Genomic DNA, 27,294 nt, shown 5'->3' with positions numbered 1-27,294 from the left:
TAAGTAGAAAAGACATGTGCTATCATCCTATCATATCTGCAACTAAGTGCAGCCAAAACCAACTCTTTGCTAGGTGAGCTTCCAAAATGACACACACGAAATAACATTAATAAAATGCAGTTTAAAAACAATCTGTAAAAAGCTAACATAACATTGTGTTAAGAATGTTAAGAACTCCAGATACATAGGCATTCCACATAAGGCAGTAATTCCCATTCTTAAAAGGGGCTTCACCTCAAAAGATGGACATCTATTACTTCCAACTAATACCCATTCTCTCAAATTCCAGACTATGCCCTGAAACAGCCACTCTAGGAAACTTTACATCATGCTCCATGAAACTGAAAGTTATGCTGACCTGGACAGCCATTGACAGCAGTGTGGCTTGAGGACATCACAATATTGGAAAAAAAGAGCACAGACAAAAAACCCCAAAAAACCAAAAAAAGAGCTGTTTGTCACAATCTTGAGATAAACTGCTCACTCAGATCTACACCTACAGGGACTACTATCACCTTGTTTTTGAAAAACATTAGTAGACCTTATGTCTTTCACTGTGTCAGAAAGGTAAAGGAAAACCCCCCAAAATGACCATTTTATTATACAACAGGATGCTGAATATGTTTACAAGAGTACATTATTTTATTTTTTTTAAATTTTGATCAAGAACTTTGTTCAAAAAGATGGGAAAAGTCTGTTGCATACCAACATAACATGCTTGCAAATTTTATTTCTCAATTTGCTTACGCCTTCTACACCAGACCAGTCTAGCCTTGTGTCTTGAAAGGCCAACTAGAAGTATCTCAGCACAGACTTAGTTTTTTTTCTTGTTACACCTCCCTATTCAATTAGAGATGAAATGAAACCTTGAGGTCCCTAAGCAGGTGGTAGTTACTTGATGAGACAAACAGGCAAGAGGACACCAGTCTTGGTGTCTCTTTCCAATTTCTATAGCTGCTGATACCCAAGGGCTAACAAACATCATCTGGAATATAAGCACCTTATGAAGTTTCAAACACATCCTTCTCCTCAAACTGATGGCTAGATCCAGCAAGTACTATGAAAACATTACCAATTTGGATAATATCCACATCCTGACACCTCAGGCTGCTTATGTACAAAGCAAAAAAATGGTAAGAAAACCTTGTTAGAACAAACTACATACAGAAAAATCCCCCTATGGATTTAGGGATGAACACAGAAGGAAAACTTCTGAAGCTATACCAGTTCAATATGACAATAGCCACTTTCTCAGCAGCTACTTACTGTCCACCGAATAGTTTCTCACATGAACACGTTCATAAAACTACTTTCTCAGACTTTGTAAAACAACATAAAAACTAGCTAAAAAAACTTGCATTGAGCTACAACATACAAGACAGAAAACGACTTCTTAAGTCTGTCTATTGTTTCAGTAACTCCAGCCTTTTAGTTTTCCTTTGTGAAAGTTTCGCAAAGAATAGACACTAAAGAATGAAAAAGGATAGATGTTTATGAAGATGACTTTGCAATCCTGTAATCTATGAATGCTAATTTAAAAGGGATAATAATCTACAGATATCCCTTATGGTCTACAGGAAATATTATTTACTCCAGATCAGCAGAAATCTCATTCCAAAACAACACTGTTTTCAAACTGTAAAAAGACAAATTCTCCCTTTCTGTCTGTCCTTCTCAGAAGGCCTGGTAAAAACCAGAACTGTTCTTGTCAAGTATATTACTGGCACTGATCTAGTCAAAACCATGTCTCAGATATAAGTATTTACTATGAATGCCAAAGGACGATACAAGAAATACTGCCAGGATATGCAATAATCTGTGTGCCTCTCCCTGTACTCTGAAACAAATAGGCCTGAAGAGCGAGTTTCAAAAAAAGTGTTAAAACAATAAAGAAACATTTTTCCCAATCCAGTCTACTCAAGTATTTTTACTCAGAACTTCAATTGCCACCACCTATGTGAATGCAAATACAGCAGTTAAACTTCTCAGTCATCAAAGCTTCACTCTACCAAACACACCAAATGAAAACATCAGTTTCACTGAAAAAAAAAAAACAAAAAAACCAACAACAACAGAAAAGAAAGGGGTCTTTCAACAGACCCCACCACACCTTTGTCTGGACCAATGGTAACTTCCAGTCTTTTCTCTGCAGGACATAACCAGTTCTGTATCTCTGGCTATAATAGCACCACATACATGAGTTCAACCCAACCACTTCAAGACTCTTCAGAATCTCCCCTCAGTGGTCTCCAAGACTATTGCTTCCTAAAGACAAACAGATTTATTCATGCCTGTCTGCAAGTGCTCCTCTAAAAACTTCTGAGCCTACTGGAAGCCACGGGTTAATCTGGAAGGAGTCGAGAACTCAGCTGTTGTGTTCCTGAACATGAACTTCTAGGAAAGCAGTCCAGATTAGTACCAACACAGAGGGAACGGCTACAGTTGAGTTCAGTGGTTCTCTTTCGCCCCATAAATGACAAAGCATGTAGGCAGCACACATGAATTTCAGAACTACTCACTACACTGACTAGCAGTCAAGAAACAAGAGGAAGAGGTGAGACTACTGAATGGTGACAAAAAATGTTGAGGAGCATCAGGGGGAGATGAAAATGGAGGTATTTCAGGGTATAAATCAAAATCTAGGAGGTGGGGAACTAGCTCTTCTGAAGTAAAGATGTATACAGAGAGAACAAGCCCACAGAGATTCGGATTTCATTTGCTCAGATGCTCACAGATAATTTCTTAGGTTGGCATATTTGCATTCAGCTTGCAAGTATCTGATCAACACTACTAATTCTAAAGCTTCAGTCTTGCAAGAGACAAATCAGCAGGGTCAGCAAGAGCAATTAGCAGTGCACTGACTGGAATAAACTGTTGTAGCCTTTATATTACACTCAGGAGAGTGGAGAGAAAGCACAATGTTACTAAGTGTTTCATGGTTTGTTTGGGTTTTTTTTCCATAGACAGACAAAAAAATCTATAGGATTTGAAAAACGGTCAAATGTCCTTGACCCAAAAAAACCCTCAGACATCTAGGCGCAGTGTTCTAGATGGCTGCCATTAACAATATACAATTCTAACTGATCTACTGGTTGTTATAGCTAGAAATTTATTTAAATGTTTTAACACATTGGCATCATACTCTGCATATGATTAGTCTAGCACCTACATGATAAAGCCAAATATTTCATTTAATAGAAGCTATACGAAATAAAACTTTCTGTTGTACTTAAACTACTAAGAACTTGAGTCTTCCTTTCGGCATCTTCTTTCTCTTTAAAAACTCAAGAGGTGAGACAGAACTAAAAATTAACGTTACCTGTGTTGCTCATGTAGTGATTCTACTTTGGTGAGAAAATCTTTGTTCTGCTCTGGTATAAAGTTGTAATTTGACAGATATCCTGAATGATGTACTGAAGCATTATAGTCTCCAAGTTGCGCTGTTAGGAAAGAAGAAACATATAGAAAATTTTCATAGTTAATGGATTATTATTATTTAAGGAATTCCTTCTCCTCATTAAAACATGTACACATACAGGAAAATGCAGGAATTACGAATTATTTCCCAACAGACAAGCAGTGTTGAACACAGGGAACTGTATGATACCAGTGAAGAAAGATTTTTTTCAAAATACGCTTACCATAACTACAATCTCAGGCACCGAATGACTTGGTACTTTACTGAGCTACTTATATAGCCCCACTTTTGCATCATAAGCTGTAACGCCACCAGACAGGTGTTACATGCCACATCGGCACAGACATGCAGTACTGCGGCATTAGAGGAAACCAAATTGCTTCAGTAAGAGACAGCAAATGAAATCAGTCTGATATATGTTTACTTGACTATAACAGATTAGAAGTCTTCAACAAGACCTGTCACTCAGCATCTAATCTTCACACCGTCAGGTAAAAATTGTTCAAACTACCGACTGTGGCTCTGTCCTAACAATTCAATTGTTAAATCTTGCCTCAGCTGAACATGAGTTACTTAAAGCACGAGAAGTAACTGTTGATTTACACATAACATTACTAAGTTGCTACCAAATATACTACAGCTAAATAAACTAAAAAAATAAAATAAAATTTTTTTTACAAATCCCTAAAACTTTGTCCTTTCAAACATACTAATTAGTAGGTATTTTAAAATAGTTACTAGATAAAAGCTAATTCTTATCCACAATGGGTGGTATATCTGAAAATAAATGAAAATACAAATAAGTTTATAGCTTCAGTCCATGTGAGTTTTCTTTACAAGCTAGGCCAGTTATAAAGATGCAAGGCATGGGGCACCAGGTAGGTTGCTTCAAACAAAGTACTTGCCGATTTGCCACAAGTTTATCTAGTTTCAGTTAAGTAACTCAAACCCCGTATTTCATGACATCTGTGTTTTCATGAAATAGTTGAAGAGATTAAACCCAAAATATGATGGTATGGTTAAGCAAATCACTAGAACCTGTACTGATCTGCTTTTTCCCTAAGGATTATAAAATAGTTATTATAAAGCATTAAAGCTTCCCAGAAGTTATTTGTATGACTTTTGTAAATTAACACAAAAGAAAGTACTTGTATAGACTGCAAGCAATTCAGCATAGAAAGCTCCTCAACTAAATCAAAGTTAAAGAGCATACTTTTAGGAACAATATCATTACCATTATTTTCCAGAACAAGCAAAGTATAAAGGAGTGATTTAAATTATTCAGGTTGCGGAGCGGGAAGAAGTTGTTGACTTCAGAAATAACTTAGAGCTACAGTAACTATGGAGTATCTGTAATGCAGGGGATCACTAATATTTCACATGACATATTCAAAAAGCATGATTTCTATACCCTAGAAAACAGAACCACTGTGATACAAAACAATTTCCAGACAAAGGGGAATTGTCAGTATCAAGGGAAATACTGAAATAAAAGTAAAGTGGAATGATAAACAGTAAGGAATTTATTTTGAATGCAGATGTTCCTGCAATGCTTAGCCCCTTCTTTTTAAAGGAAGCTTGAATTTTAAATTATTTAGCAAAATGGCTGGCAAAAGACTAAATATGTACCATGAGAAACAAAATGCATATTTGAATACTTCTGTCAAAAACATAACTGAAGGAGAAAACAACCCCCCTAAAAAACAAGACAGAAGATCCAGAACTATAACAAGAAACTGAAATAATTTTTAGGAATATCCATCTATTAACAGAAGTCCAAGTCTCTGCCAAGACCAAGGCAATAACAATAAAAAACCCACAACATTTTGAACAGAGTAGGTATGTTAATAACAGTGTCAAAAGAATGCACACAATTTCACAGATTACAGTGGTTGATTGCAGACTTTTTCCTTTATTAGTGATTAACACAACCCATCTTTTCTATGAAACACAGTCTAGATTTTTCAGGTTTGTTACAGATAGCTTGAATTACATTCTTGTCAATGGGAAGAGACCAGATTGCCAGGAATAAGACAATGTAATTGTCCACTTCAATTTTATTTGCATTAGGAAAAATATTTTTTACTGTAGTTTTACCTTCTCTAAAGAGGGCAACTGCTGTTCCTTCATGCATTATGAGGTAGAGTCTTCTTGCTCATCTTCCAAATACGGAGGTTGCTCTGGTCTTTTTTTCCTCTTCCTGCTAGCTACCTGAGGTCATGTCAACAAGGGGAGCAGTTCAGAGTACTATTTGCTTCTCCAACTCCCCAGCCAACTGTCACAGTTGAAGAGAAACTATAAATGCTGATTAGTAGACATCTTGGAAGACTAATGATCTTGCACAGGATTTAATTATCCAAGTAGGAAAAAAAAAAAGTCAGGGCATATCAAGACCTCAGTAAGAAAAAAAACCTTTGAGGTTTCTACCTCTTTACTGGATTTCCACAGAAGAGAGCAGAGGGGCAGGAAAAATTAAAGACCTATTTCTAATCAGAGTTTCTCCTGACATAGCCTTCAGAGCTATCCTCATTGAGGATAAACTTACAGTTAAAAAAAAAAAAAGCTTATTTTTACCTTTTTCCATTCTAGCCAACTGTTGCTCTTTAATTCATTATAACTGGGAAAGAACATAGAGTAAAATGAAAGAAAACGGCACCAAGGAGGAGTTAAAGTAAGTTACTTGAATATCAGATTCTTGTATTTTAGAGGTCTATACCTAATACGAAAGGCTTGAAACACAGGAACATGATGAACCGTTCATTTAGAAGGTCATATTCAATAAAAGGAGGACATTTGTTTTATAACTCTTAGTAAAAGAACAGTGCAACAGCCAAGTAGCCTCAGAATTATTTTCTATGGACTTACCAAACCAGCATTTGTACAAGCTCTCAATAAGAATTTATAAACACTTGAGAAACAAATAATCTTCAGATCATATATGTTTACACAGGATATGAACTGTCTATGCCTTATTAAAGCCTAAACTAGATCTCTTTTCTTCAGACTTTGCAAAAAGAATTTGTTCAGTTAGAACAATGTGGTGGATATACATTTTTGTCTCTCTTCTGTCAGCAGAAAGGCTTTTGTGCAGGAGGGCATCAAAGAAAAGAACTAATTAAAACAAACAAACAAAAAAGTACATTTTTTTTTGGGTAAGATTCAGATATAGAGGAAAGGCAGACCAGGAACAAGTTTATTTACGTAGCACTGACCGATTTCAATCGAATTCTATGGGTACACATGCATCTTCCCCAGAAAGAGAAGCTCAAGTACCCGATACATTGCTGTGTTAAGAAAAAAAGAAAAAAACAAAACACAAAACCCAAAAAGACAGCTTTACAGAGGGAAGATCTGACACACATGGAAGCAAAAAAAGCCACTCTTACAGTTACTCCTAATTACTCTTACAGTAATTACTGAGGCTTCGTTCATTCAGTGGTTTCTTCCAAAAAATCATTGGTCAGTCAGCTTATATATCAGGGTAAGGCAGCACTGACCTCATTTCTGTCTTCCACCACCCCAAACAGAAGGTGCAAGAAAGACAGACACAGACTCTTCTTTGAGTTGCAAACCAAAAGGATGACAGACATTTTAAGTGACTGCTTCTTGGCACAAATAGAGAACAGAAGAAAGGTGATGCACTGCACAGCATAAACTTAAAGCAGTTATTTCTCAAGAGAAACTACGAAGTATTCAGGTATGAAAATGCTTCAGAAAATAATCCACTACAGCAGAATTCAGTTTCAAAGAACCAACATAAAATGTAGACACTTACTAAAAGAGAGACTAAAAAGGTGCACTGAAATGAGCAAAATCCATGTAGATGTATAAAGACACCATGTTGAAAATGATCATCAGAGAGAGCCTCCAAAAAAGACCAAAACCCTCATAAGTGGATGTGGAGAGAAGGAAAGGTGTTTCAGTAAGTGGAACCTGTATCCACGTAAGGACAAGAGCATGAACTCTAACCCACTCAACCACCGAGTAAGTAAGCGTGATGTCCTTCCTGGACAAGTAGAACTAGCTATCATGTGGATAAAACTAACCTGTTTTGAGAAAGGAAATAATGCTTCATGCTCAAGAGCCCTTAGAAAAAAGTTCAATCTAGAGATGACTCTAAATAGCTGCTTATGACCACTTATGACAGCTGGTCACTCTGTGCTAAGACAGAATGAGAAATCAGGCATTAAGAAAAACAAAGGAACACTTGTAGAAAAAAACCCCAAACTATACATGCACAATGGTGGTCTCCAAGTTACCTATTACCAGTCCAGAATGAAAAAATGAGTCATTGTAAAATCTTTTATTGAAAAAATAAAAATCAAAAGAGTTAAAAATCAGCAGCTCAAAACCCAGCCACAGTTCAACAACAACAATAAAATCATAAGGAAAGGGAAGAAACAAATTTGAAAATTTAAGCTATTACTGAGTTGCTATGTCTCCATCTCAAATACAACATGTACTTCAGAAACCATGCAGTCACAATCAGAATTGAGAAAAGCAAAGTATAATCCAAAGTACGAAGAGTATTCATTTTGAAAAAGTATAGGGATAAAAGGGGGAATAGTTATTAGTACCACCAAAACATTTTTTTAGTTTTGTAGAACTAATGCATCTTAAAACTCCTCTGATCTTCTGTCATGTATGTTGCCGCTCAGCATTCACCAGTTCTTATACGAGTATAATACTGTACTACATGGACCTTGACCGTGGTTAACTGTTCTTTTCCCCTTTTTACTTGTTACACAAAAATATTTAATAGGTTCATCCATCTCAAAAATACAAGTCTATGAGGCACTGTAGAAAATCAGCTCCTTCAGCTACAGCACTAGAAAATATCCCAGTCTGGGGTTCTCCACTCCAGAGATTACAGCATTTTACTTTGTTTTGAAGTGTACAGGTTCAAAAAACTTATTTGTGGCATAGTGGAAGAATACCAGACAAACAACACTTGAAGTAATAATCTCCTGCAGTGGCCTCTGTATTGCCTAGCACAACTGTACTCCATAATTCAGGGAAAACAGTCCAAAATAGCTGGAGAGCTGCTGTATATAAACTATCAGAACACTCTGAGAAGAGCTGTTGTACAAAGAGATGCTATCAAGCTCAAAAGCAGCAATCTAGACCACAGTGAACCATATGGAAGAAAATAGGTGTGTATTTCAATTAACCTCTCCAAGTAGATTCTTGTATTGGGAGTTTCATCACCATCACACAGATAACACTCTGGTACTGCTGATGACAGGTACTGTAAGACTTCAGAACAGACTTCAGAAGAAGAGATGGGACACGCACACAATCCTCAGACTACTCAACACATCTGGTCAATAATTTCAAACACTGGAAATTCATGTCAAATTTCTCTTCATCCATCCAGTCTGATTTTGATTCTGAGGCATAAGGGCTACAGCTGCCCTGGAGAACAGAAGGAACCTGACTGACCTCGGCTTACAGGATGTCCTTCTGAGCATTATTTCACTTTGAAAAAGCATAGATGGGGAGCACACACAGAGAAAAATCCCCAAATGCTAGCCATGAAAAGAGGCAGGTCTCCATAAATTAGGAAGTCTGAGGTTTCAATGTAATTTTTGTAGAGGGAGGAGCAAAATGAAGGCATGTTAGAAGAGTCAAGCAAGAAGAAAGTTGATGGGAGAATTATGGGGTGTGACTCTTGCTGTGAAGTTGCTGCTGGTGTTTCTCTAAATGTTACAGCCCATCTCCACCTCTAGGATCCCAGTCTTCTGACTAACAAATTCTCTTATGTCTTGTTCCCGAGGGACTTGCTCTCTAAGCTCAACTTTCCTCAAATCCTCACCCTCGCCAGCCTTCCTTTTCTTAGAAGAGTTTAAAGCCCATTTGAATCCCAAGCAAGCAGTCAATCCCTTCCTGAACAAACTCCCAAAGACAGACAGCGGCTTGCTAAAGAAATCTCCTGGTTGTCAAAGCAGAGTTGAGAGGGGAACAGTATCACAGGAGATAACAGAAAGACCCCAGTCATACTGAATCACCAAGCGACTGACGTTCAGGAAAAAGAAAGCTTAGAAGTATTCATAACATCTTTTGTTGTCTTTGTTGCTGTGCTTTAGATTCAAGTCCCAACGCAGCAAAGTATTTACGCATATAACAGCATGTTCCCACCAAACCCATGGGACTGCCTACATACCAATAGTTAGTCATTTACGTACTGTTCTGGAAATGGGAATTTGCTACACAAGTAGTAAGAAAACTAGTGGTCCTGTATCAGCTTTGTGGCATTTTATTTAAAAAAGCAATACACACACTGCCAGGTCCCTTATTAAGTTTTATAGACTGTACAACATTCCCATTTTACACGAGTAAAAACCAAAACGTACAATTTATCATCAGACTGTTTTTTCACTATGAGAGTATCCTTCAGACTTAATGATCTTGAAATTATTTGAAATACACCTTAATAAGTTCTTCTTAAAAAGGACTTCAAAATTCACTGATCGTTTCTGTCACAAAGCACAGTTACTGACAAAAATCCAACAACTTACTCTTCAAGTGTCTGAACTGTATTTGTATTCAAGTTTAGTCACATGCTATTTAGACACAGTATTCACACCCACTTGTATTTCCCTGTAACTTAGCACCACCAGACAACACAGGGTGTGCCACAACGGTGCCAAGTAACGTGTCAGAGCTTCATTTCAGAACCACAGTGCTGAACCCAAAAACCTGTGCAAAGGGCAGTATGGAGAAGTGTCGCTCCAGTGGCACAACAGACAACACCACCAAACTGACCCTTCTCAAAACTCAAACAAAGCCTGTGAAGGTCAACCGTAAGACTGCCCCATGTGAAAACTATAGTTAAAAAGCAAGAGCAGAAATATCAAGCACAATGCAGAACTCATGCACAATGAAAGACATCTGCCTCAGCCCTCCCACCAGTAACAACTGCTCCACCTTTTAAATAAATAACCATAACGTTGTCAGACAACAATGATTTCCCCTTCTGCATACAAGGGAAGTTACAGAAGGAGAAAACAGCGTGAAAACCACCAAGAAGTGGCAGTAATCAGAAACAGCTCAGGTAGAACCGATCCATGGCAACTTCAGAGAACGGCTTTTTAATAAGCAGATACCTCATATCCAAGAACTTCAACTCTCTTTAATAAGAATGATTAGAAATTAAAACACCAATAGAAAACTATTTAAAACAATTTAAGATGACAAGAATCCTAGTAAACATGACTAGATAAGGAGATCTACAAAGATTTCAGAAAGTCTTTCCTATATCCTGATCTTTAGGTAAATGGCAACAACCTGGCAGCAAAACAAAACCTTTTTTTTTTTTTCCTCTAAGGGAATAAGTCTTTCTATTAAACATTTAATTCCTTGCCGATGCAGAGAATAAATGAAAACAGCAAAAGAAAGGCCACCAGCTGCAAAAAAGGAAGGGTTTTTTTAAATAAAAAAACCAAACCCACAACCAAAAAAATGGTAATAGCAGCACTATCATGATTTAGGAAAACCAAAACAAATAGCTGCATGGGAATTTCCAGAAGCCACCAGGAAAGAGAAAGATTAAAACACACTAGCGCCCTTCCAGAGTCTTCACTGACCTTCTGTTGTTCTCTTTTAGTACAAACAATTGCATTAGTAGGGATCCAAAGCACCAAAAAGGGAACAGTTACAAAACTGAAGGGGAAACAGGAATTGCTTTGGGATTTGGGGTACACTACCTGTGGCATAATTAATTTTAAAAAATCATGTTAAGCCTGACTTTGTGATAAAATATTTGCATTCTTTGGTGTACCTTTAGATTTTTGTGCTTTAGCGCAATCAGGTCAGCAACACTGCATTTAACAATCCTAAAGGTTCAGAGCATTTCAGCCTTCACGTGCCCCAGTGATACAGAAGCAGGGACGCATTTCCTTTGGCAACAAAACTGGGACTCCCACCTACTCTGGAAAACTTGTTCTGGTCTCAACAGTTCTTATTAAGCTTGAATGTGTTTCCATTTAACAAAAGGGCGCAACGTATGATATACTTAAACAGAAAAGCGAATGTTTTATAGCCACTTGGGATTTCCATAGGTACCAACAGTTTACCACTTTCTCCTTTGAAACCCGTATTTTAATTATTAAGCTTATTTCAAGTAAAAATTACCTCAATCACTTCTGCAAACCTTGCTAGCCTTTACATAAAGAAATGGAATAAATACACACCAGCCAAGTTATTACACAACTATTCTAGTATGCTTTCCCAACCTTCATTTTTACAAATATACAAACTCCACTAAACACTCAACCTGTTTTTTTGCTTCTTTGTTTAATGAGAAAGGTTCCTCCAGCTGTTTTTCACCAGCTGCTTAGGATGCCTGTAAGGCCTAGGATCAGGCTCCATTTTGGTTTTTTCTACAGGAAATATTTTTCTAATATCACTCTTAGAATTTCTTTTTGCCAGTTGCAGACAGATGAGAAGGGTATAAGTTCTTGTACAGAGAGTCACCTTAAATGTATTGCAAAGTGCCAGACAGTTTTACAAATCTAACAAATCAAATTCCCTGAAAAAACATTACATAAGAACACTTGACTTTCTTAATCATAAGTTTACTTTCCCCGTAACTGATCTCCAGATGATCTCTTATTTCCCTGGAATGCTTTCCCGTAGCTATTGTAACACACAGTAAGTTTCATGATTTTGTTTCCAATGACAATGAAAACCTGCCTTTTTTATCAGCAGTACAAGCATACATAAATAAGCACAATGTTATTCTTGTATCAACTCTTTTTTTGATGGACTTAACAAGTATGTTTTTTCTATTAAGACTGTCTGGAGTGCTTTAATAACCTGCATCTTCTTTACAAAGCATCACCTGTAGCATTTTGAATATTCTGCACAAACTGATAAGGAAAGAAAACTTTCTTTATTTTTCAGTGCCAAACAGCATAGAAGGTAGCTGGTCAAATGCATTTATTAACAAAATAACAACTGGTTATTACTTACATTGTACTGCATATGATGCCAGGACAACAGCAGAATTAATGGGGCACGACAACCTGAAGAGAGGAGAAAATATCTTTATTTAGACACAGACTGTATAAATGTATCATTAACAATGTCTCTGCAACTAGTTCAGTACGTGAAGATTCATTTATCTTCAAAGAGTATCTGATTTTTTTTTTTTTTTTACAAAGTTTGATTGTCAAAGCACAGTAGGACTGGACATTAAAAGCTAGTTCCTCTGTAACAGCTTCTTAAGTGAATGGAAGTAACCAGTCCTAAAAGGACAAGCTTGTATTCTTCATGGATGCTTATTCAAGAAAGCAAAAAGGAGAAGGGATTTTTATGGGGCTCTGGACATTATTTTAATAGGTGCAGTCTGGTTTATTTAAAGCTAGACTCAAGCACTAAAATTAGCCAAATGCCAAGCACAAAGACAGCTCTGATCTCACGACCAGAACTGACTCCACAGAAGAAAAAAATCCCAATACCTAAAGGCAATTTACATTTGGCAGCAAATACTCAGACCACCTTTTTCCTCTTTTTTTTAAAACGTACAAACACATGGGAATCACAGGCAAAGGAACCATGGGGTATACGCTCACCACATAAGGAATATAACCCTGAAATCATGAGAAACAATTGCATGAACTGCCCTTTGCTACTTCATCCTGATTACTGAACTAGACAGCGGATCCCCATGTTTGGAATATCATGTCTGGCACACCAGGTCCTGCAGAAAGATCTCTCAGGTTGATGTTGTACCTGCAGATACACAGCACATCTCCCACAACTCATACACAAAAGACTTCTAAACTGTTCTTAAGCGAGCTATGTGAAAATTTGTAATGTTTCCCAGTAATTTGATTTTCTTTTAAAGCAATATTTCACAAGGTACATTTTTATAGCAACGATACCATCAGAAAAAGGCTCTTTATTTTTTTCCCCAAAAAATTATTTAAAAAAGAATTATAGAGAAATTGAAGATTCTTCTTATTACCTTCCTTCCACAATATCAGTCTTCAACTGCAGGAAGAATAAGTGCCTAGAAAAGATTTTTTTTTCGGAAAACAAACAAACATACATTTATTTTCACATGGTATGGTTTAAATGCTTACATGTATTAGTTTAATTTCATTTAGTTTCCCTGGCAAACTATACAAACAGACAAATAAAGCTTAGTGGCATTTACAAATATGAAATCATACATCCACTCACTCTCACAATAGTTTTAAAGATCTTTGGCAGTCTGTATACAACTCCAGGACCACAGTATTAATGCCAGAATGAACACTACAAAACCCAAAGCATTACAGAACTGGGCTCTCTTTCTCCCGGGAATATTCATCTTGCATGTAACTTTTTTTTTTTTTTTTTTTTTAAAAAAAAAAAAAAAAGAAAACAAAACCCAAACTCAAAAAACCCCACCCCCAAACAGTGATAGTCTACCTTGGAACTACTCAATGTAGAATGAGGCATTTCTCAAGTGCCATATGCTGACAAAAAGCTCTTAAAGAATTCTCCAAGAGCAGTTAATTCTTGCTTTTAATAGTCTGTTTGACAATGTTACTTTATAGTGATACTGGAGAGCTGGGATGTGAAGAACAATAAAGAACAGGTCTTCGAATAATTTCAGGTTAAAACTGCAGAACACCTTACAACTGCATGATTAGCAAATACCAAAACAGGTCAATAGCTAAGTTTACTACACGAAATATCATTTAGCATTCTGTACTACTCATGTTCTCAAGACACTGAAATTAGAAAACAATGAAAATGTTACAAAAATATTACAAAAATGCCAGATTAATGGGTGCCTGTGAACTCTAAATTCCAAATCACGTGCACTGAAAAAAACGCGTATTTAATTTAATTGAAAATTGCTTATAATTCATGTACCTCATCACCCCCAAAACTCAGAGGTAGGTTAAAAAAGAAAATTTTAAAGGTCTGCTATAACCTGAAGCGTTATAGATCTTTGCATGTTGCAAGTAACGTGCAAAGAAGAAAACAAGAACTGTTATCTGTTCTTCCTGAAACAAAATAAACCCCACCCTCCCACACCCTCGGCATTAAATCTATTACACGTCTTCAAAACTGACCCACTGTTGATACAAAACTTCTAACGAACACGGCATGCAGGCAGCTTAACCATTGAACTTCCTTATTTTTTAATCATCACAACTGATTAACTAAGGGATCAGAAAAGGAGAGAAAATGTAATAGGCAAGTACTTAAAGTCGACGAAGCGTTCAAAAAAAAGACTAGCTGCCATCTTTGTAGTAGCTGTATTTTGGAGTTGTAGGCTGTGTATAGCAGAAACCATTCATCACGAGCGTCACATCAAGCTACCAGTTCCAAGCACATGTAATACGAAGAGTATACAAAGTTATCTACCAAATAAGGGATACTTTGACAAGCTGTGGAGATGGGAAAGGAGGGCTTTACACATTCTTAGTTCATGGAAGCAAACATCAAACAGAAGTTACCTGGTTTGTTCTTGCTGAAGTGTGTTAGGGTCAGGTATAAAAAACCTTACACGAAAATGAAGGGTGCAGGGAAAACCTCCTGCAATATTTCAGAAGAGCAAATCAATTTTTTTGTTTAAAAAAGAAAGAGCCCAAGGTTTTTATTTCTCTATTTACAGAAAAATTACATGAACAACCACATAGAAATCTCATGTGTTTTTCTCATGAAAGTAAAAGAAACCACAAGAAGTCTTTCCTGATCCCTCAACACCAACTATGAAAAGAAAATACTCTCAAATATTGTGATGCTTTCATTTTAAGTACTTTGTATATGCTACTTTACATAAAAGGCATTATTTAGTTATCTTTGCCTCACAGGTATTAGGAGAGAAAAACGCAGCAAATATACTTGAAGCATCTCAATTGGGACAATGCCAAATTCTGTCTTACATATAAATACAAGAAATTAACAGAAATTCACCATGTTAACGCATTTTTATTTCAATTTATACACAATCTACAGCATATGGTAGAAATAAGAGAGCTGAAAAACAGCTCAAGTTTCACAGCAGAAATTAGGATAGTGTCACTCAGTCACAGAATCACAGAATGGTAGGGGTTGGAATGGACCTCAGTCCTCCTAAGCTGCTGTCAGGGTCATGCTGGCCAGCCTGTCCTTCTTGGTAAGCATTCTGTGTTACCCAAAGCTGTTTATAAACAAGATGTACTAAAACAACACATGCACTAGGAACTGTTGATGTTGCTGTTTTGTTTGGTTGGTTTTTCATAAAAACAAGCATAAAATTATTTTTTTCTTATTCTACATGAGACAAAAAATTGCCAGAACCTATATATGAAACTGGCTCCACTTCCCTCAATCAAAATCCCTCTCCTTTATCTTCCCTATCAGGAGGAATTTACTGGCACCATGATATGACTACTGCTTTCATGGCCATGATGCCCAAAACTGTTCAGAAGCCAGGTTTAGATGCTATTACAGCATCAAAGTTAGTGACGTACCAGGTCTTATTTGCACTCAGGGAGCAGTAAGAGATGTAGAAAGCTCTGCTGAAAAGACTGGCAGAGATAAGACTTGCTCTTAAAGAAAATCTACCATCCGGATGCACTAGTTTACAAGAACTGTATTTATTCTAGTCATAAGAACACCGAAAAGCAGTACTACACAGTTACAATCAAGATATTAAAAATAAGTCTTACCTTTTAACTGTTTCCTAATAGGTTTGTTTGGTTCAAGCCATCGCTGTGAAATGAAAAACTATTAGATGGATTAAAAATATTTACAAATAAATACTATTTAATGTGTAGTGTGTGCATGTATATGTGTGTATACATATATACATACACATATATGTATAGACACATATACATGCACACACATTTATTATTTACTATACTTACAGGTGACTCTACTGAAGTTTCATTTTGCTGTAAACCAAAATATTCCTTCTCCGTCACACCCAACTGGTTATAGGTCATATCCAACAAGATCTGTCCAGTGTCTTGTTTCTGAAAACAAGAAAACTTCAGAAATGAAACTCTGCACTTACACATTTTAAGATACAATTATTTGAAATAAATTTGTCTTTTAAAAATGTAATTAGTGAATAAAAATAGCTGCTAATCCCTTGGTTCAAAGTGTCAGCAATAAGAACTTTATTCTGACAAAAGGCTGTGTGGGTATTTTTTTGTTTGTTTGTTTTCTTAAACAGGCTTTCTTTCCAAAATACGTTAAGCATGTGAAATCTCATAATATAAATTGACATGAACTCAATCCCTTGAGGTCGGTCCAGCAATTTAATTTTAAGCAGACGACCTCTCCCTTGACCACAGTCTTTAGGAACAATTCCGTTCTCTGGAACTGTAGCCTGCAAGGATGGCTCACAGCCACATGGGGCTGCTCTGGCCCCTGCTGTCACCACCAGAGCAGCTCCACATCAGCTGTCAAAAGGAGAAGTCAGTATACACTAGCATGGGGAAAAAGAAGTAGGAGGATGCTGTACTCCAGCCATAAGATCCTGTACTTCAGCCTGAACTCCCACCTGCCCCTCAGCCACCCCACTTTCTGCCTAGATGTCCCTCAAGACAGCTATCACAGAAGAACTGATGTAACTGGAGAAATACACAGGCAGCGGAGATCCAGAAGCGTAAGCATGGCATAATCTTCCCCAAACCAAACAAGTATCTCCATGCCACCGCATTGTGGAGAGCAGATTAAACAGCTTCTGCCACAGAACACTGTGAACCAATTCTATTAAAAAAAACAACCACGAAAAGAAACAAACAAAACCCCCTCAACAAGACTGCAATCCTAAATACGCTAATATGTAATAAATAGCTTGAAAAGGTCTAGGTGTTTATATTCGAACGTGCTGGACAGAACAAAAATCAGGCCAGGTTGCTTGGTATCTTGTCTATTCAAAAAAAATTACAACAAACTGCTTTTTCATATGATCTTCCAAATCTCACTCTTAAAAGAAGAAATTAACTGCCTACATGCAAAAAGAAAAAAAAATTACCCATGGAAATTTATTTAGACTGCAAAAGACAAGCACTTTGCTCTGAAACAAATTTCTTAAAAACTAAGTTCTGATTTCTTAAATGTATTTCTTAAACAATCTCTTGAAACAAAGGACTTAGTGTATAAGCATGATAGTGATGACATTTTTATGGACAGTCCCAGTCTTAGCACGTAAGAGAACTCACTTAAGCCAAGAACACAATAGAGTACTAAATTCTCTTTGTCTAGGCCTTGTTTCTTGCTCAGTATTTCTACATCAGGCTCCAGATGCAAGGTAAAGTAACAGCCAACGACTGGCCTCCTGTGAAAAGCTGTGCCCCTTTTTTTTTTTCTGGAGCAAAGTCACACATGGAGAAAACAATGTAGGCAACATTCGACTGTCTCGCGTACGAGACTACCCTTTCCCCTCCGACAGTGTCACAGTGTCCCATCTTGTTTAACTTCCACACCAAACAGTTGAGGTCTCGCAATAAACGCGAGTCCACTCAGGCCTCAGCCTGTGCAGCCATCAAAAGCAGCAGCTCTGTCCCCTCCTTCGTCCCAGCTGCACATCGCTACTCCCCTCCTTTTGAACAGGCTACTGTTCCTTGGGATATTCAAACCATGGCACTGATCAAACTCATTTTTTTCCTGAAATAGCATAGACCTAGATCCAGCTTAGAACAGAAATCTCAGCGCCAGGTAAGGACCACGTGGCCAAGCATTCCTCGTCACACACAGCTAGTGCCATGCATCTATCCAGCACTGTCAGTGAGGTGGGTTCCGCTACAAAGACAGGTTATCCTCCCATGTACCCAAGAGGGCCCTATGAAAACAGCAGATGCCACCTTCAACCTTCTGAAATAACGGGCATCTCCCGACACGAACACGCTCATCTGTAGCACTGCCTTACTACACATACCATATCTGTTTCCCCAGGGTTGTGTTTTTATAAGCAGAATGTTAAAACACTTTCAAGTGACATCACATGACACCTGCTCAACTCAGAAGCATAATTGCACATCTATGGTGCATACTTCTGACACGAGCTAAACGAGCAACTGAAGTTATGCTGTGACTAAAAGCAGTAATTACAGGGGATGAGACATGCACTTTATTGAAAGAAAGTGTTCAGGCATCTCAGGTTTCATCACCAACGGGGCAGGAGCAGACCACAGAGGGCAGATTCTTCTGCTAATTTTCTCTCTGAATTTCAACACTTCTGACTCCTTTCAGCCTCCTTTCTTCGCAACAGCATTATCTCCTAATTCCCTTCTCATTTTTCATGCTTCTGGTCCTTCATCCCAATTGAGATGCCTTCATCTTATCTCTCCCCACCCTCTCACAATTGCATCCCCCGCTCTCCCCCAGCACACATGAATCGCTAACCCTTCTCACTGCTTCCCCGTAAAGACAAGCAAGCTCCCTGCAATATGCTTGCTTAGCAGTCACAGTTCTCTCTTTGCAATGTTCGATGGGTCTCCCAACCCCAAACCTAACCGCTCAGCAAGTACTAGTCTCCTCCACCTACTCACCTACTGTTTCCTTTTCTTGCTCCTCTCCACATTTCCTATCAAAAGCAACTTCCAACACTACTTTTCTGTGGCTCCAGTACTTGCTCTCAGGTATTAAAAGCACAAAGCTTCTTCCACAGTGCCTAGATCAAGCACCCACTCCAGAAATCTAAGGCAAGTACAAAATGTCATTTTAAATTATCAAAGTTTTCTTCAGTTGTTAAAAATCCCAAAGCTGAAGGCTTTTGTTGGTTTTCCTCAGGAAAAATCTGTATTTGCTTAGCTTTGGCTTTGTTTTAAGAAACACCTTAATTAATTTTCAGCCTATACAGCTAAAAATAAAGTTATCACACAGCTCACACTGCACGGTCTTCACTCTATTTTGCACATAAACAGTTCTGAGATCTAGATGCAAATTGAGGCAGGCTAAGTGTGTCACATCACTGCTTTTGAATTTTGACATCCATTCCAATACAGTCCATAGCCACAGTGTACTCTAATATTACAATACATCAAGTGCTTTACAACACATTTTACTTTCACTCCCCTCCACCATAGGAAAAGAGAAAAATAACTGAACACTGCTCAGCTAAATTGGGCATTAGAACCAAGTTCTCCTTAACCCTGTCATCCATTACAGCAAGTAGTTAAGACATTCTTAATAAAGCCCTTGCCTTTCTACAATGAGGAAAAAAAAAAACCAACACATTTTTCACACCAGCCTATTCTGTTACAATGACAGAAGTTCTCAAGATAATCTTAAGAATTTAAAAGGGTTTTTTTCTACTAAAAACAAACATTTCCGAGAGGATTGCCTGCTTCTACGCTGATACGAAATTTCCATTTCATCTTCCTGATGTCTACCAATCCTTCTTCTGAACCGTTAAAACTTTGTGTCAACCACCTCATACCATTCACCTCCATTTAGATCTGCCTTGAAACACATTTCATCTTGGGTTGGATAGGCCAAAAATTAATATTAAAAGCAGTCATAACTAACACCTATTACATTCTGCCTTTGCCACAAAAATTTCCTGCTATATTTAGAGAATTTAGATTAGTCAAGTTTAATTTCTAGTAAGCCACACAATTTTGAAGAGGAAGAACCCCTTCACTATTTTTAATGTCAAGTACTGCCTAGAAGTTGAAGTGATCAAGAATTACTGTCCTAAGAACTACATAAACATAAGTGAAGACCATTAATTCTTTGGAGAGGAGGGGTAAATACGCAAGTAATCCTTTTCAATTCGTTAACTTCTACAAGGTAAGTGGTACAAAGCGACACTTTAAGAGGACAGTGCAACATACAGCTCATCTCCCTGTCCCAAGAGCTTTGCCCCCACTTTCTGGCAAGGAAAACCTCCGTGTTAAGCACCACCTAAGCTTTTGCAAATTCAGTCTTGCTTCAGGCACAATACCCATTACCCCTCATGTGCTGTTTGAGGTCATCCTTTCCTAATTTAGCTTGTAACAGCCATCCACCACCAAACAACCTGTGTTCTTTGGTCCCAATATACCTACAAGCTTGAACAAAGTGCTACACTTTCTTTTAATTTCCACACTAATTTCACACGCAGCTAACTCATTTGCTCTTCTGCTAATTCTGCCCTTTTCCTGGAATTTGTTTACTCACCTAATGCTTTTATTTGGAGCATGCAAGATTTTGTTTAGCTAGAATAAACGGAACAGCCTCTTCTTTTCTTCAGTCCAGACTTTTGCAGAGCATCCTAGCTGTACCTTCTATGCCTGCCTGACTAGAACTTCCCTCTTTTGTCTGGAAGTAGCCAAAATCCACACGTGACATTCCCCGGAGGGTGGCCTTGATGTCAAGACTAACACTGTTAATACTTCCTTGACATTGGCTGAAGATTCCTGCCTGGTGCATAATAGCACTCACCTTTTTCAGAACGGTAACACATGAGCAGCTCAGCCTGCAAACTACCAGTGTTCTCCTCCTCTATTGTCTGCAACTGAAAATTGAGCTTAATAAATAATTACCACACTTCATGAAAGCTACTAGTTTACACTACTGATTTCCCTCACTGCAATTACATGTTCAAGACAACCTATCTGCTACCTCATATCCCTGTATCTTTTTTATTGTCAATAATGCCTCAAACCTTACAATTTTTGCTTACTGAGAAAGATTCAATAGCAACATATTAATGTAATTTGACAGTCAAAAACTTTGTTAATGTCCTTGCACTGTTTAACATCTTTTTAGCAAGAGCTACTACATCTCTTGAGCCAACTGCCTGCCCATCCCGTAACTCTTCTAGATTCCATACGCTCCAGCGCAGTATTTTCCTATATAAAGGTCATGTAAAATATTTATCCAAGCCCACAGAGTTTTGACCCACTGCATTTCCTCTGCCTCAAAAATGATTTAAAACAAGCATGTATATGAGGTTAGTCATTCCAGTTCTAACTTTGGAAAAATCTCCCCTCCATTAATTTTTTTCCTTCAGCATTTATTACGAAGTCAGGCCCCACAAAGGGCTAAGACTAACAAGCCTGCTGTAGGTCAGATCACTTTCTCACTGTCCTCAAAGGCATCACCAAATTTCATACTATCTTACTGTTTTCCAGTCATAGAGTATACTGATCTGCCCCAATATAAAAACAGATATTTGTTGCCAGCCTGCAACTTCATACAGCAGTTCTTTCAACATGCACGCGCACAGATTAGCACTAAACCATCTTGTATTATCAAACAATATCAAGTAGGAAAGCTTAGTGACAAAGATCCAACAAGTCTGTATCATTTACTATGAGTGGTTTAAAGTTATAAAACTCACACCCACAGTCAAAAAGAATCTTAAAGACTTGTATACCTCTCATTATTTTAAACATACCGATAGTAACTGTTAGTGTTAATTCTAACAACCACATTCCTTCTCAAATACTGGAAGAAGGAGCTTAACTGAGATGGCAGGGAAGGAAAGACATTCCTTACAATTTGAATTTCAAGTTCTGCAATTTTTCTCATTATTACTGCCTAATAATTTTATTTCTAGAAGGAAATCCTATTACTAAACGCAAAAATCACAGGAACTAAGACATAAGACAGAAAGACAATGCCATACAGAAGTGATCTGACACTGTAGATTTTATCCCTTCACAGAAGTCAATTTACTGGAAATTGAGCAGTATACCTCCCAAGTGGCCATTCCTGGTAAATGAGTCAAAGTAGAGCAATAAAGGAAAATTCCTGCATGTTTATACCAAAGGTTACAAATAAGTTTGCCTTATTTGGCAATATACTCAATATACACCTACTAAACACCCACAAACATGGTATGTGAGCACATTCTGCTTATTTTAAAACAACAACTAACATTTTCCTCATCTGGAAAGCTTATGCGTTATAGCCTTAGAATAAGACAGAGGTAACACCAGAGACAGAAGTGAATTAACCTTATCACAAAATTCAAACGCCTGAAATTTACTGAAAGGCTTCAAGAAAACCTGGATATAATTAAAATGAAGTGCAACACTCAGTACCAAGTGCAGTCAAGTCTTTGTCTCAAATGTGTTTCTGAAAGAACATTTCCAACTCTCAGCTTACGTGCACCTTCTATTCTTTCCCTGGCCTTTGGACATGTTCCATCTAAATACTGAAACACATAACAGGGCAAAGACAAGAAAGGCCATTTCAGCCTTGCAGAGTTAACACATTTCTATTTGGACTGTAAGCAATGTAGTGGAATGTGTCTGTCTGTACTCCCATATGAACTTTCTTGATAATGATGACCTAAGAACAGCACATACCACAAGTTACACTGATTAACTCCTTGTGATACCGTTAACATAAATTTCAGATTCACCAAAACTGTAGTACAAACACCTTTAAATAAAAACAATGAACAAAAAAGACTATCACTTCACTACTCTAAAGCCAAAAATCCAGGAGAAAATGGCACTGCTCTCTTGAAATTAAGCCCTTATTTACACTTGGTCAGGCTACTGGTATTCTTTGGGATAAGCACTTAATAAGAACAAATTTGCAGGAATCAAATTATGCAGCTACCTTCAGGTTTCTCAATAGATAGAAAGTCCCTCAGATTATTTCCATAAGCAAAATCCACCTTCCTTCTTCCTTTGCCCAGTTTTAGGATATTTGGTTTTCATTCACATTGCTACAGGTACAACCACTGGGAAAAGAAAGTATCAACTACCAGCATGATAGACACAGCTATAACTGGAAGTTTCATAAGCCCGTGCAGCTTGCTAACAAAGTTTGATGTGGGCTCTATAAAGATCCTGTTGCTATAGAATAAAAAGAAAGTAATATCTCTATTCCTCCCTGTTCTCTAAAAGGTTCAGTATTTGGAAACACCATGAATGTTCTACCATCATTTTAAAGATGTCACTTAGTACTAGTTCAAAATTCCAAAACACATAAGTTGTTCTTTTCGCTGTGTCAATAGGTTATAAATGTAGACTATTTAATCTATCATCTTTGTATTAAGTTTAAATCCACCTCAAATTTACTAGTCTTGAGCATCTGTGTAGTGCCAAGAAGATCTTAGAAATGACAACTTAGGAATATAAACTCAAAGCACATTTCTCTCAAGTTTCTTCTTACCCTTTATGTTTCTCTTCTTTGATGTTATTTTTCAAGATAATCCCCCTATGCCTTTGAAAGAAAGAAATCCTCTTGCAGTAAGAATTCTGTGTTCAGATAGCTGCTACACAACAAAGCAATGCTCAGTATTTTTCAGTCTGTTGTCATGAGAAGGGGAGGAGTCTTTGATTCCATTTATGCTATTAAATGGACGAAGGCCAAGCTTTCAGTATTCTGCTTTTCCTCACTCACTTTCCACTATTTCTTGTAGAAAAGTATAATCCTGTCTACGAACATAAAGCATACTTATGTATACATTGATATTAGCCTAGTATTAGTTCAAAGTACAACATCCATCCCAAACTTAGAGCTTTTAGGTACCACTAGCCCACAAACATATAACCCTGAAAAATTCCCAACCTTAATTTTCCACTGATAAGCTGAAGTTCTTTTAAAGAGAAAAACACTACACCTTACACTTTAAGAGGTGATCCTGTCCAGTTCCAATCCTCCAGACTCAGACAGGAGAGAAAAATTCAGACTACAGCAATAACAGTAAAAACTGAGAAAGTAAAAAACCTAGAAAATACATTTACAAACTCGTCAGACATAGTATGCCTTTTTATCCCTGTATCTTGTATCGACGTCTAGTCATTTCAGACAGCACCTTCATTTGAATAATGTCTTATTACATTATTAAATAGATTGCTGTTAATTTGTCTTAAGGATAATCATGCCATGTGATATGCATATTTAATTTCTTTAAAATATAGAATTATCAATTGACCTAGCATCCAGAAATTAATAAAGTATGGAGCAAAATCACATCTATAAATCGATGTCTTGGTACGAGAAGCAATTTCTTGAAAGCAACACAGAAAGATTTCACTAATGGCGAAAATCTATTCAGAGCAAAACTTCTTTTCCTTCAACACATGCCTGATTCCTAGACTGACCACAGACATGAGTTACTCCTTGCTTACAGACATAAAACTGAATGATGTTGATAATTAAAATAAAAACACACGCACAGGCACACACTTCACAAAGCTGAATTTTTCTGTTAACGTACGCAGAACTTGGATACAAGTTTCCTGCAGCTGGCTTCAAACCCTTTTGAGAGCTGGACCTTGTGACACAACCAGAGCTGCTGGCAGTCGTCAAGGTCAGATAATCAAGAGGAGTGCAGGCTCCTGCAGTACCGGTATGAAAGCTCCGTGCTCAAAGAACACAAATCTTCTGGTAAACCTCTTCCTTGTGTTAGCCCATAACACAGTGGGGTAGCCACGCTCCACGCTTCTTCTCAATAGAGCAACAATGGGCCCTGTGTTGCCCCTACAGCAGTTCAGCATTACAGCTGCAGTAAAGGAGGCCCTTCCGATTCCCGGATGAAGGAGGTAACCAGCAGGGATACCCTGGGGTACGCTGAAGGCAGGGAGAGAAGTCAGCTGGGTCTAGAGTTTCAAAATGGTTCCCATTTATCACTGCGTAAAGGATGAAATGAGAAGCAAAGTTCACTTGTACAGTGCTGGACTTCAGGCCAAGCGCTAAACCCAAAGCTATGTAAACACTTCTTTACAAGGAAAAATATACTAATATGAAAGGATTTCAAAAAGTTTTAAATCCCTCATTTTTCAAAGATCCTTGTGCAGGGGGCCAGGGCAATTATGATAGCTCATTGACAAACAAGGCAATCTCATAGGGCATGCTGGAGACCAGCAATGGAAATTGTATACTAATGTGTTACTTTTTCTCTTATATACCTTCTCTCCTTGTGCTCCACTCCCCAATGTTACCTGCCTCACACGTATATATACGCACACATATATACACATACATATATAAATATACATGCATATATAGTACATAAAATCTATACTAAAATATGAGACTAATTGTGTACATGTTAGAATGAAAGTCATCTGTTTAACTACTTCAATAAATATCCAACAGACAACATTCAAAAATAAAATCAGTCTGCAAAAAGAACTGTACTAACACTTACGAAAATACAGTTTTCAGGTGAAGTTTTAAGTCTCTTGTAAGAAAGCACTGCATAATCTAAGATATCCAACAACGCAGCTTCCTCAGCAAAACTCTTCTTTTCAAACAGGGTAAATTGGATAAAACTAGTATCATATACCTAAATTCACACAATTATACTTAAATTCATCCACAGCCTTTCTGCATGGTCAGATAATTCTGCTGAAAATTGATTGAGGAGTGAAGGCATTTCCTTTATTTTCATTTAAAAATGAACTAATACTAATCAGTACCAAATTAAATAGTACAGAATTAAACCAAGTATTTACAGGAAAAAAATATAGTAAAAACATAGAGTGCAAACCTCCCTTAATCCCCTTTCCCTCCCTGTTCCCAGATAAAGAGACTACATTGAAGTACAACAGACTGAACCAAACTGTCCTACTAAGCCATGATGTCTTCACTATTTGCATCATCTTTGCATTTCAGAAAATATGTACTGACATCACTACAGGAATTTACAATGCCTCCTCCTTGTAGATCTACTAGTCCTTTGATGGGAGAAGAGGAGGAGCACACCCAAATCAGTGAGTCTCCTTTAAATATGAATTACTTATTCATAGCTGATAATGATCACCAGATCTGTTTCTTCATGGTTCCTGTATCACACAGAAGACCTTTTTCCAGATACAATCTGCATGCCAAGATTTTATGACATTTCAGTTGGACTTCAAAGAAAATTAAAATAGTACTTTATAAATCCATTTCATAACCAGTAATTCTGCAATTTGCAATGGCAAAGCTGCATCTTCAACATCTTTTGGAAATCTCATGCCTCAGGGTCCCACATTTGATCTTCAGCTTACAAACAAATTTTTATGTATTTAAGAAAAAGCAGTTTTCCAAACTTACGTTGACTTTGAAGCTTTGTACAGAGCCATCCAAAAAGTGGACGTTACAGATTATCTCTGACCGGGTTTTCTCTTTTGGTAGTTCTGACGCTCGTATGTTATTTATCCTCCCGCCTAAGGCTCGTAAACGGGAGTTCATAACTATTGTTGAATAACCTATAAAACAAAAATTACGTTTAATAACAGTTCTTGTAATTCACTATGTTTCATTTATGCTTTTTCAGAGAAACTCACGAGTGAAGACTTCAATATACCCCAAATACCTACAGTAACAAATGCTTCTTACAGAAAATAAGTTCTAAAATTAGCATGTTGTAAACCAAAATGTAAATGCACATATAGAGGGGCTTCTGTTCTAAATCTGAACATTCTAAAGAGAATCACAGGTAACTCCTGCCATACATACTTAGGTTAGGCATGGGCCATTGCTTTAGTTTAAATCAGTAAAAAAAAAAACAAACCAAACACCTTCTAATAAAGCTGGAAAGCAATGCCAAGACATCTGTAACCAGTAAATCCCTCACCCCCTTATAGATTTCCTAGAGATTTCTATATTTACTACACAAGTTTCACTACAATAAAACAATTCTGTTTACTCTCAACTGACAAAAGTGTCTTGAGTTAATGCAGACCATGTTCTGTCAAACAGCATTTTCTTTCAGGAGCACATATACAAGCACCATATGCAAGGCAACCAGAATTAACATTAAAAGCATATCAATATTTTACAGCCTAGCATACATAAATTCATGAAGCCAGAAATTTATATTTGAGAACAACATCCCACAAAAAAAGTTGTTTTGCTGGAGTTTTTCTTTTTTCTTTTTAGTAAAATCTTCATGAACATGAAAAAACAAACAAACAAACAAAACACCCCCATCAAACAGAAAAAAGCCATTCATTGAAATAAGAGATGAATTAAATACAGTCAAGCCTGTTAACATT

The 27,294-nt window shown here is 37.3% G+C and overlaps 1 protein-coding gene across 4 annotated transcripts in view; it reads right to left on the bottom strand.

Moving 5' to 3' along the window:
• Positions 1-27,294, bottom strand: part of PTPN3 (protein tyrosine phosphatase non-receptor type 3) — a 155,700-nt gene that overhangs the window by 58,704 nt on the left and 69,702 nt on the right. For 2 of the 4 annotated variants that reach the window (XM_009957600.2, XM_009957601.2), the window contains exons 1-7: positions 26,351-26,488; positions 16,276-16,383; positions 16,075-16,117; positions 14,878-14,956; positions 13,389-13,433; positions 12,392-12,444; positions 3,320-3,440 (exon numbers count right to left, since the gene is read on the bottom strand). In XM_009957600.2, the coding sequence (XP_009955902.2) occupies positions 3,320-3,440; positions 12,392-12,444; positions 13,389-13,433; positions 14,878-14,956; positions 16,075-16,117; positions 16,276-16,383; positions 26,351-26,488 (587 nt within the window). Of the gene's footprint in view, positions 1-3,319; positions 3,441-12,391; positions 12,445-13,388; positions 13,434-14,877; positions 14,957-16,074; positions 16,133-16,275; positions 16,384-26,350; positions 26,506-27,294 lie in introns of those variants that run through there. The other 2 variants (XM_086468937.1, XM_086468938.1) reach the window with 2 other exon arrangements.

This window comes from Leptosomus discolor, chromosome 8 (assembly GCF_034619465.1).
Source record: "Leptosomus discolor isolate bLepDis1 chromosome 8, bLepDis1.hap2, whole genome shotgun sequence".
Classification (NCBI taxonomy): Eukaryota; Metazoa; Chordata; class Aves; order Leptosomiformes; family Leptosomidae; genus Leptosomus; species Leptosomus discolor.
The sequence above is the reverse complement of the archived record's forward strand: the minus strand, read 5'-3'. Positions and strand labels throughout refer to the sequence as shown.